This window comes from Capra hircus, chromosome 4, assembly GCF_001704415.2.
Source record: "Capra hircus breed San Clemente chromosome 4, ASM170441v1, whole genome shotgun sequence".
NCBI lineage: Eukaryota > Metazoa > Chordata > Mammalia > Artiodactyla > Bovidae > Capra > Capra hircus.
In genome coordinates, this window is record NC_030811.1 from 52,784,168 (window position 1) to 52,800,790 (window position 16,623).

Below are 16,623 nucleotides of genomic sequence, written 5' to 3' on the forward strand. Positions count from 1 at the left end.
GGAGGCCTTAGAAAACCACCTGGATGGTTATTGTAAATTAAAAAAGGAAGAGATGCCACTTTTTTCCGAATAATTTTTAATACTAGGTTTATGACTGGGTACATGTGATAGTCATTAGAGCTTATTTAACTCTGAAATTATCTGGCCCCTCAAACTCCACTGGGACTGCAGGAATCGTGGGTTAAATTTTAAAATACAATGTCTGAAAGAAGATGATATGCTTTTCCTTGAAGAGAATAAATTCAGACTTTAAAAAATATCAGCTCTGTCTAGAAAGGATTGTTATCATTTCTTATATTTATTGTGTGTTTCCATAATGTGTTTGAGCTTAGAAATTCACCCAGGCACACACAATTTACTTGAGTCGGCTGTTGCGCCCTTCAATCCTGCGGTCCAAGTTGTTCTTTTCTAGTGGGTTGATTTGGAGATAGTCCAAATGTGTTCTGAACTCTGAGCTCAAATCTCAGAGGTTTTCACTTGTTCGGAGCCGAACATTTCATCAGGAGCTGAGAGTATGTGAGTTACACCGAACAGCTGTGAGGTACCCACCACCCTCTCCCCAAGGATGACACGTTCTGAAAGGAGGGTGTTGTAAGCATTCCTGAGCAAGCCAGCTAATCTGAGGCCTAGCTGGTTGGCCAAGGCCTACTTCTAAGAAGGCTCCCGCTGGAATTACAGCATCTTATAACCCTGATGTGCAAAGTCCCCCTTCTTCAGAAGAGCAGCTAGGACATGGAGGGGGCTGGGAGAGGGGGGAGAGGCGACGAGAGGGCCAAATGGGTGAAAAAGGAAGCTCTTGAGTCGGAAGGGAATTTTCTTTTGGGAACAGGATATTCTTTATCATTAGCTGCTCACAGGAAGGGAAATAGGAAAACAGGGTTTCTTTTCAAGTGGGGGAAACCCAGCAGCCAGTGAAAATGCTGGGTTTGGAATGGTGGGGAAGGTGGGTACTTATGTTTGGAAGGCAAATGTAAATACTCAGACGCCTTTGAACTCTGAAATTGATTCTGACTCCAGCCAGCCATCCAAAGAAGTTTCATTACAGCGTCAGTGTGTCCTGTGCGTTGCTGGCCTGGTGGCATCACCACCATCAGGTTATGGGGACCTCGGAGTTTGGCTAGGAGCACTGAACCCACTGGCCACAACACCCTTGATCAGAGGCACCCTCTCCGTCTTGGAACCTTAGGCCTCTTCCTCCTCCTGGCAGGAGCAAAAATGCTTTGTGTGTCTCATGAGAGGTCTGTGTCTGTCTTTGGCCAAAACTGCCATAGCCTCTGTTACTTTCCAAGGAAGGCACAAGAAAGATACCTTTAAATAATCTTTCCCTACAGCAGAAGGTCCCTTTCAATTATTTCAGTGAAAAAAAAAAAAAAAAAAGTAGGGTGTACTTTCTAGGAGCTTAATCTAGCCCCTGGGACATGGTCTAAGAAAAGTCCTAAGCGAGTGTTTCTCCTTGTGGTTACAGGAAGGCTACACTTTGGAAACTGGCACCACATATCCATGGCTCAGCAAGTAAAGAATCCACCTGCAGTGCAGGAGACTAGGAGATGTGGGTTCAGTCCCTGGGTCAGGAAGATCCCTTGGAGGAGAAAATGGCAACCCACTCCAGTATTCTTGCCTGAAAAACCCCATGGGCAGAGCAGCCTGGCAGGCTACAGAGCTACATTCCAAAGGGTCACAAAGAGTCGGATATGACTGAACACAAAATAATATTTAAATACAAAATCAAGGTGAGTTGTAGGGAGCAGAGAAGGAAAAGTGAAAGTCCTTAGCTTTATATTAACCAGTATGATCAATGGCATGTATAAAAAGGAGAAAATCCTTGATGTAAAATCTTATCCTGCCCTGAAGTGGAAAGGCTGGTAGGAGTGACTGAAGATTTTGTTTTATTTATTCCCTGCATCAGAAGAAAAATCAATAGCTGCCTGGCGAGTCAGACGTAAGTGAGTTATACAGGCCACTGACATAGTGGACCAAACTTTATAACAACCATATTTGCCGCTGTCAGGCCACGGGCTTCAGTGGCGCCAGCTGTAATTATGGCTGATCACCTCTAATTCAGAGCTGCCTGCCTTGATAAAGGTGTCACTGGAGCAACTGTGGCATCAGTGTCGATTAGGGGTGTCATGCTCCAGGAAAACTGCTGGAGAAAGCTCTTCCCCTCTCCAGCCCCCAGGGTCAGGAGACTTCTGGGCAACCCTTGCTTTTTAACTTTTCACCCTGAGTTTGGCGATAGTCCCTAACACTCTGATTTAAACTCCAAGGGACTCAGATGAACAGCCCTGTCCCCTGGCAGCAGATACCTTTAATAAACTAAGAAATCTCTCTGAAAACAGAGTTTAGAAGTTGGGATCTTCTCTGCTTGACAACATGCAGAGAAACAAAATGTTTGTATCACCTAGTTAATTCACTGATTGCAAAAAGGGATGAGAGGCAATAGACTTGGGCAAAAGCTACAAATATTTTTGAAAAAAAAAAAAATGCAACCCCATGCCTTTCTTCTGCTTTTGTGGTATTTCCAAAAAAAAAAAAAATTCTAGCAAACTTCCCATTTTTAAAAATTACTATTTTTTTTTCCTTTTTGAAGGAGACATTAGGGTAAGGGAATGAGAAAACAGAGAGAAGATAGAGTTAAAATGCTGTGCTAACAAAATGGCCGAGTGTCTGGATGTTCTAGGTAGAATGCTGAGCAGGAGAGGTGTGCAGTGAGAGGTGGAATTCTGCAATTACAAAAGGGCTTCACTGTCATTTGTGAAGGATAATGTTTGACTCCCCTCTCAACCACCCCAGGCTGTTATTCCTCCCTCTGTAATTAAGAAAGAGACACACACACTGTTCTCCGTGTATCCTTTAAAACTCGCAGACAACCCCACCCGCACCACTGCTCCCCCAGCCAGTGGCGGAACCCACAGATTGTCTTCATTTGGGGGGTGAACCTCTTCTAACTCCCTCTTCTTATGATGACGACTCACCTGAGAGTGGAGTGCTAATCTTGGGAAGACAAGCTCTGTGTTTTGCAACGAGGGTCCTTCTCTCTTCTACACACACACACAAAAAAGAGTGATCAACGGGGGCCACGAGAGTAGGGACCACGATTTGCACTTCTGGACGGCTCCTCACGCAGGCAAGTGTTTGGCCCAAAAGTAGGTTTGCCCTTGCTGACAGGGAGGTCAGGCGTGACCGGTCTCTGGTGGAGAACCGGTGGTTGACACTGAGCGACAGAAAACCCTATCCAGCTCCAGGACACAGAGGCGCAGTGAGGCCCCGGAGACGGACCATCTGGTTCTGAAGAAAGCCTGGGCTGGTGGCCTGTCTTAGTTTATCTTGCTCATCCTTCCAACCTGCTCTTTCATCTCCATCTCTGCCTGCATCTCCACTGTTGTCCTTTCTCCAAACTCAGGGACCTTTTTTAAAATCAGCATTAAAAAAAAAAAAAATCGGAACCAGTGGACCCCTGCCCACAGAACTCGGGGTCCCTCTCTGAGTCCCAGGCAGCTGGGCCATCCCCAGGCGGTACTGTTTCCTCACTCTGTTTACTCGTTTCTAAGGGCAATTGCACCACTAAGGCTCCCTGAGTCTGGAACTCGGCCTGGGGCTGTTTTGGTTACATTGAAGTTTTTGCTTCAGTTCTGCCAGATTTAAATGGTGACTTCACCAGCACTGAGCTAAAAAGAAGGGGGAGGAGGGCGAACCCAGGAGAAAGAGAGCGAGCGAGCGAGCCGGAGGGAGAGAGCCAGAGCCGGGCGCTAGAGAAGGGCCAGCACATTACATCATCGCTTGGCCTGGAATCAAGTGGGAAGGATGTGAGTCACTCAGGCTAGTTAAGCTTTGGCTCAAATTCTACACACACTCATTCCAGAGCTCTCATGTTCTGCACCTCAGGAGGGAATTCAGCCTCAGTGATGTCCATGAGGTTTGTTTTTAATTTTATTTTCTTTTTTTCCCGATTTTATAATTTTTTTTTTTTTGGCCCCTACCGCCTTCTTTTCTTGAGTCTTTATACCCTTCCTCCTCCTCTTTCTCTCGCCCCTTCTCCCCTTTCTGCCCGGCTTTGTTTCTCTTCTTCCTTCTCCTCTTTCCCCAGCCCCTCTGCTGGGCTCCTCTTCTGGTCCCGAAGAGGCATTTCTTTTCACTTGGATCAGAGTTTTTGTTCTAGTATAGCGACCTGAATGAGTTGAACCGAGGCTGGGTTGGGCACAATTTTTTTTTTTTTTTAAAGCAGAGGGAGCCAGAGGGATTGGAGCAAAAGAGCCACGAATAAAAAGCGAAGCAAGACAGAGCAAACTCAGGCGAAGTTTCTCTGCCTGCAGTGTCGCTGCTAATCGGAGGAGACAGGGAGAGAGTTAAAATGCAGGAACCAATCGCTTGAATGGTGATGTAATGCAAGAACCGCAGGGTAGTTAAGTAATGTGAGAGCAAGGGGGTCAGGGTTGCAAAGCATTTACCTGCTCTCAAGGGGTTTTCAGTTTATTATCAATTGCAGTGACTGTAACTGGCTTCAGACTGCAATCTCTAATTATTCACAGACGCCCCTTTTTTATCTTTTATTATTAAAAGTAAAACTATATTATGGTATTTAAAAAAAAACATGATATTATCACAGCTGTGTATTATTTTCCACCGGGATTCTCTCTCCCTTTTCTCTTAAATGGCTCAAAACTGTTGTCTTTTCATAAAAAGTTGAACCGAAGTGATGGTGGGAGAGGGGGTGGCTTTTTGAGTGTAACCAGTGAATTGTAAATGCCTGGTGAACTCTTGGTGTGTCCTGCTGAGTAGGAAGAGTTGTACTATTGCATTTATTCTAGAGAATGTACTGTTGGTTTTTAAAGTCATAGATGATGATCCTCAAAGTAACTATAGTCTTTCACCTATTATCTCAGCTAATGCTTAACAGCAGTTAATTTTAACTTCATGCTCTTTCACGTGACAATTAACTTAATCCGGGTGCTAACTTTAAAACCTGTATGCTCTTCAGTTATTTTCAAGATGAGATTCTGTGGTCGTGGGGGCAACGATGAAAACTTCCGGATTGATTTGTCTAAAAGCAGCTAGCTAATATTTGCGAGTAAGGAATTAACACAGACTAGATGGAGAGAGAGACAGTTGATGGTGTTCTTAATGCTCTAAGGATCCAGGGTACCCAGAGGGAGAGACTTTGACGTTTTGAAAATTATTACCTCGTTTCTGTGTGTTTCATAAAATACATTTAGTGCTGTGATGCTCGGCCTGCGCTGAATGCTTTCTAAAACCAGCCAGCTTTATTAGACAGTTCTCAGCTGAAGCCCTCCACAACTAGAAAGCCAGTCCAGTGAGAGATCCCTGACTCTTGGCTAGTCCAAAACTTCTCTGGCTCAATTAGTCTGGACCATCATAGAGCTGGATGCATATTGAGGCATGGGGCACGTACCAGAAAGGTGTTTATGTTTATTTAATGCATGTTTGGGGTATCATTAATCATGACTTTTTATGGATCTTCTCCCCTTTCTCCTTTTTGGGGCAGAGATGGAAGGGAAAGGGAAGGAGGAAGTAATTTTTGGAAGAAACAGTGTGATGTGGTAGAGGTCAGGAGGCCTGAGTGCTAATCCTGGTGACCTTGAGCAAGTCCCTTAAAGCATCTGGGCTTCATTTGGAAATGAGGGAGTAGACAAGGTGGGAGACAAGCCCCTCCTCCCTGTGTGGAACCAATCTAAGGTGATCTCTGAAGTCCCTTCAAGCTCAAAAGCTCTGTGTCTTTGTCCGTGTTCTTTCAAAGTTTTGCTAAAAGGTATTTGGCATAGCTGTTTAGAGAAACGGAGGTTTGAATTCAAAATGAATTAGTGCGTTGAAAGAAATGAATGGAGGAGGGTGAAGGGGAACATGTCTTTTCTCACTTTAAAAGTTGGTTTTTGTTTTTTTGTTTCTTTTGCTTTTTGGCATGAATGTGCCTCTTGTGAAATTCTGTTTCCACTTGTAGCCTGTAAGGAGTCCTCAATGAGAGATAATTACTTAGGTGAGTCTGTCAAAAAGAATGGTGGAGAAATCCAAGAATAGAGTAAACTTTTCTGAAAGACCCCACAAGTCCCTCAAATGCATAAAATGGTGCTAAAAATACAGGAGACATATATGTTTTATCCACTCATATTCATATTCAAAATGGTATTTTTAGTGATTTCCACCCCCCTAAAACTATACAACTTCTTGATAGCTTTCTGTAATTTCAACATAAATTCAAGTTTTTAGATGAGATTGAAGGCTATTTAAAATCCTCAAAAACTTGAAAGGCAAAACTATATGTGCTTGTAAGAAATATAATTTTACTAAACAATATCCCTATTCTTCTGCCAAATTCCAGGATAGTAGCCTTATTGTCAAGTATGTATTTATGGACCTAGTTTAATTGTGCACAGGGAAAATTGCGCCTGTTACGGGTGGCAGTGGCGGGGCGGGGGCTGGGGAAGGTCGATTACCCAGAACTGAAACGAAACCACTGGTGAAGTTATTAGTCATTGTGCAGAGATTGATGAGTGCCAAGTATGTGCTTGAGACTCTTCAGGAATAAAGAGAGCATGATTTCTTTTTTTAGAGCATTACCATTTGTGTTGATTTGGCTCCAAGGTGTTCACCTATAATCAGAAAGGTCCTGAAATGACTGACAAAGAGGCAGGGCTAGGAGTGTGAGCCTCACTGGGATCCTCAGTCAGACTTTTATTACCTCACTTTCTCCCCATGATAACCCAGAAGAATAGGAATCATTAGCTCTGCTGTTTGGTAATTGTTTTCTTTGGAGTTTTTGTTTTGATTACCGTTGTGTTCCAATTGAAATGTGTATTGAGGTACTTGTTGACATGCATGTATTTGTAAGAAATAATACAGAGCTCCCATGCACCTCTTACCCATTCTGGTGACATCCGACAAAACTCTAGTAAATATCACAACCTGGATACTGGCAATGATCACAACTGGCTGATGTTATTTAGTGTTCTTATTTATTTGTACTTATTTGTGTGTGTGTGTGTTGCCTTTATGAATGTGAAAACTGAGGTTTAGACTTGCCACAGTTCACACAAGCTTTAACGCCTCAAGTCCAATCCATACAAAGTCTAGCTTGCCATCACTGACAAACTTTTCTCCACCCTCAGGACCATCAGGGGCCTTATGGCTGTGCTTGGCAATGAGCTATCCCTGTGACACTGTCCTTGTTTTACATTTCCTTGAGGCATGGTCTGAGTGGCAGCTTTGCCCTCCATGAGGGTCCCTACTGCCATGCTTCACATATTAGCAGGTGAAGGAGGAGGCAGGGCTTCGATGGCATAAAAGAAGAGGTATAAATATATTCCATCCGTATTCCAGGCACAGAGCAGGGGGATATCCACTGTCTACCCCTACGCTAAGTTAGTACTGAACTCAGCCTTCTTCCTCTTCCCCTGCCATTTCTCCCCTGGTAGACACATCTTCAACATGAAGGAAGGGGGTGACATCAGAAAACCAGACAGCTACTGATCAGAGAAGGACTGTGGTCTTTTGAAAAGAGCATGGAGTTGGGGGTCAGAAGACTTGGGTTCAAGTCAGTCACTCCTCCAATCACTGGTTATATGACTTTGGCAAGCCACCTAACCTCACTGTGCCATAGTCTCTATCTTTGTAAAGTGAGGATAGCCATACCTACCATGTAGAGTCGTCAGGGTTGGAGACATTCTTTAAGGGCCCCAGCACTCAACAAGATCACAGGAATCATGTTTCAGCTGCTGGGTTCATGAGGATGCAGGAAAGGGTCCTCCCAGGAGTCTGTGCGGGTGACTGCAGATTCTAACTGATCATCCTATTCCCAGCATCACTCAGGCTGCTTCCTTTGCCAGCCTTTCTTCCCTTATGTCTTCTTTTTATTCAGAAAATCAAGCAGGTCTGAGATCAAGTCAGGTACTTGAAACAGAAGTAAATGTACTGTTCTGATTAAAGTGAGGTGAGGACTAGTGCTGATAAAATCTGCCAGATTCCCAGTGACCTGAGTGGAGGGAGAGATGAGAACAATGCAGGTTGGAAAAAAGACTCTTGCATTCCCATTCATGCTCAGCTGTGGCTTTGTGAATGGGAAAATGGAGTGAAATGGAGAAGAGCAAATTCAGTCATGAGAACTGGATTCCATTCTGGACTGGACTAAGAGAATTTCTATTTGCAATAGTTCATGCATGTAATGCATATTTATAGTCAGGTGACACTACCTTTTAGGCTTGTTATTTCCTCTTTTGTGTGTTTTCTGGCAGCAAAAATGATGTTTTAGAGATTGAAAAGGAGTTTTCCAAGGTGACAAGGGACATGACTTAGCAACTGAACAACCACAACAAAGGGATATGATAGCGAACTTGGTGGGTTTCTATTACAGTGATGGAGCCCAAGACTTATAGCAAGAGTTTCATTCCAGGGGCTCCAAGCCTCTGCTGGAAACAGACTTCAGGATGTCTCAAGCTGCATGATGAAAATGTCTCCAGTTTACTAAGTACATGTTGGTCAGGGAGGCCAGGTCAACATCCAGAGACAGAAATTAGTGTGGACTTGAGGCAGAGTGTTGTCACGAGCCCGAAGGAAAGTAGGGTGGTCACTTCTGAAACTGCACAGAAAAAAGTAGAAGCAGTGGGTTGAATGCAGGCTTCTTCTTTCTGCTCTCTTTCTATTTGGTCTTTGTGGGCCTCGGACCTTTGAAGGGAAACTCCTTTTGATTGGATTTTTGAAGGATGTGTGTATGAGTGCCTGTGCCAGGGGCCATGGGCATCGCACGGGGGTGTGGGAAATAGTTGAGAGAAGGAAGGAACATGGGTGGCATTGATAGATGGGGTAGTTGTTGTTGTTCAGCCGCCAAGCTCTTTGCGATCTCATGGACTACAGCACTCCAGGCCTCCCTGTCCCTCACCATCTCCTGGAATTTGCCCAAGATCATGTCCCTTGAATCAGTGATGCCATACAAACATCTCATCCTCTGTCACCCTCTTCTCCTTCTGCCTTCAGTCTTTCCCAGCTTCGGGGTCTTTTCCAATGAGTCAGCCACGTCAATAAAAACTCTGTGGTCCAAACTTTAAGTTTATAAATGTTTTCCTATATTCTGGCTGTGCCGTGCAGCATGTGGGATCTTAGCTCCCCAACCAGGGACTGAACCTGTGCCATCTGCAATGGAAGCTCAGTGTCTTAACCACTGGACCGCTGGGGAAGTCTCTGAAGTTTATAATTTTTAAACAGACTTTGCTAGTCTGATCAAACTGTAGTACAGTTTGGTGCTTTCAGCAGTGTGTATTTCATGAATTTTGGTTGCAACCACAGCAGTTCCTTGACTACTTACATCCTTGAAACCTGAAATTGATTTGACTGAGCACTCCAAAGTCCATGACGCAGTACACATACACTTTATAGCAAGTCCATACATCTTTCTTCCTGTGCCTACCCTGGCAGGAGAGCTTATTTAATGATTGATGAAGCAACGCTGCACCCAAGAAGAATTAATCAATAGTTTGCAATGATTATGGAGAGTGCGACAGTAGTTATACAGTAGCCAAGACCCACCTAGCTATCAGCAGGGTCTTCCTTTCCTCCACATGATACCCAAAGTTGAATTCTACCTTATCTATTTTTTTTCCTTGTTGTCTTTAATGACTGAAATAGAACTGGATGTGTCAAACACAGCAAAGCCTAGGAAAAAACAGGAAGGCTTCAAAGGAATGCCAAGCTATCTATTAATGCATAGGCTCAATCACTCATCTTAATGGGAGATGGGAAATGGGGCCAAGAGGCAGTGTTCTATAAGCTGGAATGCCTATCATCAATTACTGTGTTTTAGGAGCCTATGAACTTTTAAAATCAAAGATCTTTAAAGGCTTAAAGTCATGTGGAGTTGGATAAGTGTGCTAACATGGCAGAGGGGCCAGCTGGGCCTCTTGTAGCCTTATGAGTCTCACTGCCCATTTGGCTCTGCCCTTCTGCCCTCAGTGGAACCTATATCACTGCTAAGGAGAGGTTGCAAAGCAAGCTTCTTTGCAGAAGTGGAGCCTCATTATTCGAAATCATTACGTCCCATGTAATTGCGTCCTATCCATTGCTTTGGAGTCAGACAGATCTGTGTTCAAACTCTGGCTTTACCACATGTAGCTGTGTGATTCTGATCTGTTGAATGCTTCTGATCTTTGGTTACTTCATCTATGAAGTGGAGTCCATGAGATAATGACTATAATGCACTGAGCATGGAATTAACAAATGTTCCATAGGTATTAGTTATTTAACGATGAGACTGGCTGACTTTGTTTGGAAGTCTGGGTAATGGTCTTTGGGGGCATCAGTAGTGTAGAGAGAAACACCATTACTTAGCAGTTCCTTTCTGGAAAGGTAAACTGAGTCATGGAAGGCTAGGGAGGCTGTGAACAGGACAGGTGAGGAGAGAAGCGTAACACTGGCTGTGGGACCGTTTCTTCACTGGCCAGAAAATAAGGCTTAAAATCTCACTTTAAAACATTTTATTTCAGAGTTAAGAGGCTCTGGGTCTCCCCCACCCCACGTCTTTTAGTTAAGTAGTAGATAGGAAACATAAGAGACACGGGTTCAATCCCTGGATCGGGAATATCCCCTGGAGGAGGAAATGGCTACCCACTCTAGTATTCTTTTTTTTTTTTTTTTTTTCCTGTAAATACAAAGTTTATTTGCTCTACAATTGACATGCAACAGATGCTCAATAGATATATACTGAATAAATAAATTATGTTTATAATTCAAGAAAATGTGTAGGATGTAAGAATACATAGCTGGTATTAAGTGTATAAAGTAGACATTTTAGATATACAAAAGAGCCACGCTAGTATTCTTACCTGGGAAATCCCATGGACAGAGGAGCCTGGCGGGCTACCATCCATAAGGTCGTGAAGAATCGAATACGACTGACGCAACTTAGCACGCACAGATTTCTTTTTTAGATGGCATAAGGCAATTTTTCCTTTGCATCTGCCTCTTCTTTACCTTCTTATTTATCATAATACTTCAGTCAGCTCAGCAACACTCTGCAAAAAAGGGCTGATCTCCTTTAATTCCTCTGGAATTAATCATAATGACAGCAATTATGATAGACACATTTAGTATAAATGCACATGTAAATTACTCTCGCGTTGCGTTTTCACCTTCAGTTCTGCTTTCGCCAGCACCCACCCTGATACGGGTTATGAAGTGGCCTCTCGCGGGCCAAATCATTTTCCTAATTCAGACCTTCCCTTAGCTCAGTGTGAAGCTGCTTGTTGCCATTTCCTTCCACCAAGAGTAAAGAGGAAGCGCTTATGTACAGGTCACAAGGGATGGCATTTGCTTTGCCTTTATGCTCAGCATCTAGAACTTCCTTAGCTATAGAATAATAATTCTATCATTCTAAACGCCTGGATGAGGCGGAAATTTTAAAAATCCCTAAACCCAACCCGCTCACCTTACCGATTCAGAAATTAAGGCCTCTCCGAAATGTGACAAAGTATCTGATATTCTAAAGCTATTTGATGGCAGTGCCAGAATCCGGCTCCAAGGCGTGAGGAGCACATTTCCACCCTGCCAGGCTCTTGGACTTCCTGGACCCAGGAATTGCATCTTCTTGCTCAAACAAATGCTTCTAGTTCCCCTTTTGAGTTCACCATCTTGGGATGGTGCAGTGGGGAGAGTGCAAAGAAAGACTCTGAGGTACAGGGGCACAAAAGAGCCGCTGGCAGGCTGGGAGAAACTGGGAGTCATTCAGGCACCTGGCTGTGCAAACACTCCACCCTTTGGTCTGGAGGGAGGGGTGGAGAAGCAGACAGATAGTCTGCTTTCTGCCTCCAGCCAAAAGCTCCTCGGTGTCTAGTTAGTGGGTGGGGCGTCCCATCGTCCCTGTCTGTAAGTGAGATGGGGTAACCGTCCAGGAGTCAGGCTCTCTGTGCTTCCCTCTGCTCTCTCCCTTCCTCCCTCTCCTACCAGCCAAGTGCCTGTCCATGTCCAATGAGGACAAAGCTTGGAAACCACCCCAGAAACAGCACCCACCCACCTGCAGGATGTGACCTCTGGGCTCTGAAACTCGCTGCTTCCTCCCTCTCCCTCCCCACATAGGGAACTGTTTTAGACCACAATTCCCAGTCCAGCCTCACTTTGCACTTTAATCCCAAAGAGACTCTGGCACTTTGTGACCACAGAAAACTTGTCACTTCATTAGGATTCTGAAAAAGGAAAAAAAAAAAAAAAAAAGAGCAAAGGGTAATTCATAGTTGTTTTAATGACTTTGCATCCTTTGCCGTGGAAGCAACTTTCGGCTCTTAGGCACAAAAGACACCAGCGCTGACGTCTAAGAGTGCACGGGGGGACAGCATTTTTCATAATGCTTTATCACAAGATCCTTCACAGCCGGTTAACCCAATTAATCTTTCCACAGTAATTGTCCAGGTGCTGTTTTATTCAGTTTCCCTGAAGTCTCCAAAGCTCCATGGTGTGGAGATGAACTATTGTGCCTCCCGACCTTGGAAGGATGTTTCTAACTAATTAATGATTGTTAAGTGCTTGGAAGATGCACTTTGGAAATATGCTGGTGCTAATATGTCTGGATTTTACACTGTGCAGCTGGCCAGTATACGAGTCGAACATCATTCTTGCTGTTTGTAAATCATACAAAGATGAATATGATGCCTTCTTTTCTCAACGAGGTATCTGTCCTCACATCCCTCCCCCATCACACATTTGTTCTTTGTTCCGTTCTCTCCCAATCTGTATTAAGTTGCCTTCAGTGAGATAGCCTGATGAGTCTTAGGATTTCTTCCAGGAAGTAAGAAGGCTCATCATGCTACTTCTTCTAGCCACGTGGTCTTTAATGAGGCAAATTGAAAATTACTATTGGCTGAACTGCCAGGAAAAGGAACACAGTTTTCTGTATGATAAAGGGGTTTCAAAACTTTTTTGATATGAACAACAGTAAGGGATATATTTTATATTGCAGCCTAATAGATTGAACATGTGTATGTTTACATATGTGTGTATGTTTACATATGTGTGCTTGCATGTGTGTGTTTACACATGTGCATGTATGTATAGTTTGATAAATCAATACTTAGTCTTTACTGTGTCTTGACTTCTTGGAGATCACATCCTAAAAAATACTAGTCATGTTGGATTAAACTGATTTCACCAGTTCCTCACTAATACCTCACTAGTACCCTCTAATGAACCTCAGCCAGAGTTCAGAAAGCACAGGCATAGTGGAAAGGTCAGTGGAGTGCTGGACTAGGGTCAGAAGACCAGGGTTGTATTGCTACCTCTGTCCCAACTCCAAGATTTTGTCCCCAGACCTCAGTGTCCTCATATAAAATTAAGGAATTTGTTTTCAAACTGAATTTACCCCCGGAGTACTTACCAAAAGTCTTCTTATGTAGAAACCCAGTGCGAAAAATAGAGCTTCCGACTGGCCCACGGCTCTTCCCTCAACTCACGTCCCCACCTCCACCCAGAAGTCCTTGGAACCCAATCTAAATACTACTAGGCCAGAAATCTCCTAAGTCTCTTCTTGTTCTGTCATTCACTGATTATTTTATTCTCTTGGTAATGGGTTTATCTAATGAAACACACCTGGTTTACTTCTACTGATGCTCAGCTGGGATTTTCAGTTGGTCATCTCCAGAATCAAAAGGCATTTTCGCCGTAGGACCAGGGTTCTTTCTTGCTTTAGCTTTGCGACTTGTTCTCAAGCCTCGTGACATAGGCTTCTTCAGGGGAAAGTGAGTTTGAAAGGCCTTTGGTGGAAGTGTAAGCAGGCAGATATGAGGATGCTTATTTATGTCATTGTGTCTATTTTCTTGCCTCCTAAATTCAGCAGGTTCTTAACTCTTAACACAGCTCAAATCATTTGGCTTACAGCTGGTAAAATACAATTTTCTGGTTCTCCGAAAGAAAGGCTTTTCAGATTTATAAAAAGAGAAGCTCATAAGACTTCTTGAACATCAAATAGCTTTTACAAAACACCATTTTGATGAGTTAAGTGTAAATGAATCAGAAACATACGGATTAAATTTCCCTTGAAAGACACATGGGTTTAAGAATTAAGGGAGGGGGGAGTGCTTGGCAAGATGGATTTCAGGTTTTTGCCAAACCTCAAAATGTTTGAAAAATGGTTTGAGATGTTTTTAGCTGAACACAAATTGCCGCGGAGTTCACCCATCCCAGACATAATAGCGAATCTTTTTGACAACAACTTTATGACAAGAAAAAAGGCCTGTGGGGCTTTAGCCATTTTGTCAGTTCTCTTTTGATAACCCCCCTCCCTTTACCAAAAAGCCCCACATTTATAGGGCTAGGAGAGCTGTCTGATTGACAAGCTAAAGTTTCAAGTCAAGCAATTACCAGAAAATAACCCCACCACTCAAAAATCTTGGATTTTTTTCTCCCATACTACCCAAAGTCAATTATACCATTTTCTAAGTAGAATAATATACTCTGGGGATGTGGAGTATTTGATATATTTTATTCACTTGTGTCTAGAGCAGTCCACAGTTACTCTAGTCATTTGTCTGACATTAGTGTGCCAGCTTCTTTGGGGACGGAAGAAAAAAGCCCACTAAAAGCAAACAGATTGGAGGAAAATAGTCATTGGTTTATTAAAACGGCTGCACCATGGAAATGCTATATATTAGAGAGGCAGAGCATGTGTTGAGGTTTTAAAGTTGCTGGGAATGGTCTTGGAAGCTTGAATTCTGTTGTAGCTTCTTTATTTAATAAGCTAAATGAGAACTTCTCCGCACTTTTGAATTTTTACTGGCATGAGGAAACTCAGGTGCAACATGGAGAAGACTCATGGATTGATTATCTTATAAGAGCTGTGCACCCTGTGTATTCCATGCCCTCTCATTCTTTTTTACTGGCTACTGCTGACAGATGCCGGCTGACACTTTTACAGTCTCTCATTTTTCACATGCAAAAGCACAGACAGAGTGGGTTTGGGCTAAGCTGCACACAGCGAGTGAAGGAAGAAGCCTGGGTGAGAAGGCTTGGGCCAGGCCATTAGCTCCGTGTAGCGACGTTGTCTTCAGCCCCTGTTTCATTTTCCTGTTTAAGCCAGGATGACCAAGGTTTGCTTGCCTGCTTCCTTCCTTCCTTTCTTTTCCTTTGAAAGAAAGGATGCATTCAGTGACTGCCAATATCGATTTAGAAACTAGGGAACAACAATGTACTTTTCAAAAGGTTTCAAGTCAATGTAGACCACAAAAAAAGCTATGCTATCTTTAAATCTATATGTTTTAACTCTGTGCTGGAAGTAATGGGGAATCTATTTACTATCTTGTTGGTATAGCATCTGACACCATGTTTGCAGGTAGGACCTTCCTCTCCAGGAAAATGAAAATTAATTTGTTGCAAAAAGAGCACCAGAAGGAGAGTAACCGTCACATAAAACCCAGAAAACCGTCTTCAGGCCTTCCAGTGAAAATACCTCATGCCAGTGATTGTTAAAATATACACCCCCTCCCCATCTCATGCCTATTTATATTTATTGAGCTCAAAGTGAGAAATAAATGAAAACTAGGAATGCTGGAAAGAAATTCAATGATACTAGCTTTCTGGTATCTGAAGTCTTGGAGGACTTCAGAACAGAAAAAGCAGGGCCCGTCTGGCTCCATTTTTACCTTTTCTGAAGCAGCTTAATATGGGATAATAGGACCAAGAAGGGCTTCATTGACTCTGGAAAATGCTGAAGCCTTGTCCACAGCTCAGTGCCTCCCTGCCGCTTACCCTAAATCTCTCTCTCCCTTTTATTGTACTGCCCTCTAATTCAAAAAGGATCAGATTCATGCAGTATAGTCTATCAAATGGTTCTTTTCATTTGTAACTCAGACACCTCCATGAAATACTGGAGGACTCATTTTTAAAAAGTCTAAATGTATGCAGTCAACCTACACACCCAGTTTGTTCTCTACAGATCAGGCAGAATGAACACACATCAGAGAGCATGTGTTCCTAGATAGGGGTGGTTATCACTCAAGGAGATTGCTCTCATCTCACGTTAAGCTATAAACAACAATAATTATTTAACGTCTTCTTGGTCTGTGTTGATGTACTTTAACAACCTGCTTTGCTCAGAGTTAACTCCGGTTGGAGCCCCTACCACTGATAACCCCTCTCTTTCACTCTCACAGACATGAGCCACCCACACATGTACACATGCAGTGAGGGGGCTAACTTCTCATCTTCCCTGGAACAATTCATGTGTCCCCTTTCCTGGGATCTCTCCCTCGAAACCCCTAGGATGTCAGATATCTGTTGAGGGATTCTCCCATTATGCCTGTGCTGACTTGCGGTGGCTTGTTTGTTTTCCCTACGACAGGATGGATTTCTTAAGGGCAGGGGTGATCTTTTATTCACTCTGGGCTCCTAGCACAGTTCTTGAAACGTCTCAGGAACTGAGTAAAATGTTTTAAAAAAATAAACTTAAAAAATAATTTTAGTTGTGTTTCTGTTGGAATGTATTTTTACTGAAGCCACAAAAAGTAGGTGGGACTAAAATTTCCCCTCCACAGGCCCTCTTGGGTTCTTGGTCCTCGCAGAAAATGCAAGCAGTAAAGTACAGTGGAGTTTTTGCTCAGATGATGAGCTCCCTGCTTCATTTCAACTTTCTCTCCTAACCTATGT

At 43.3% G+C, this 16,623-nt stretch overlaps 1 protein-coding gene across 3 annotated transcripts in view; it reads left to right on the top strand.

Annotated features, from left to right (window-relative positions):
* CREB5 (cAMP responsive element binding protein 5) overlaps nucleotides 1–16,623 on the top strand; it is a 439,883-nt gene that overhangs the window by 301,870 nt on the left and 121,390 nt on the right. Inside the window, exon 1 of one of the 3 annotated variants that reach the window (XM_005679265.1) lies at nucleotides 3,702–3,913. The exons of the other annotated variants lie outside the window; for them this stretch is intronic. Coding sequence (XP_005679322.1) covers nucleotides 3,867–3,913 — 47 coding nt within the window. The 5' untranslated portion in view covers nucleotides 3,702–3,866. Of the gene's footprint in view, nucleotides 1–3,701; nucleotides 3,914–16,623 lie in introns of those variants that run through there. 3 annotated transcript variants of the gene reach the window in all.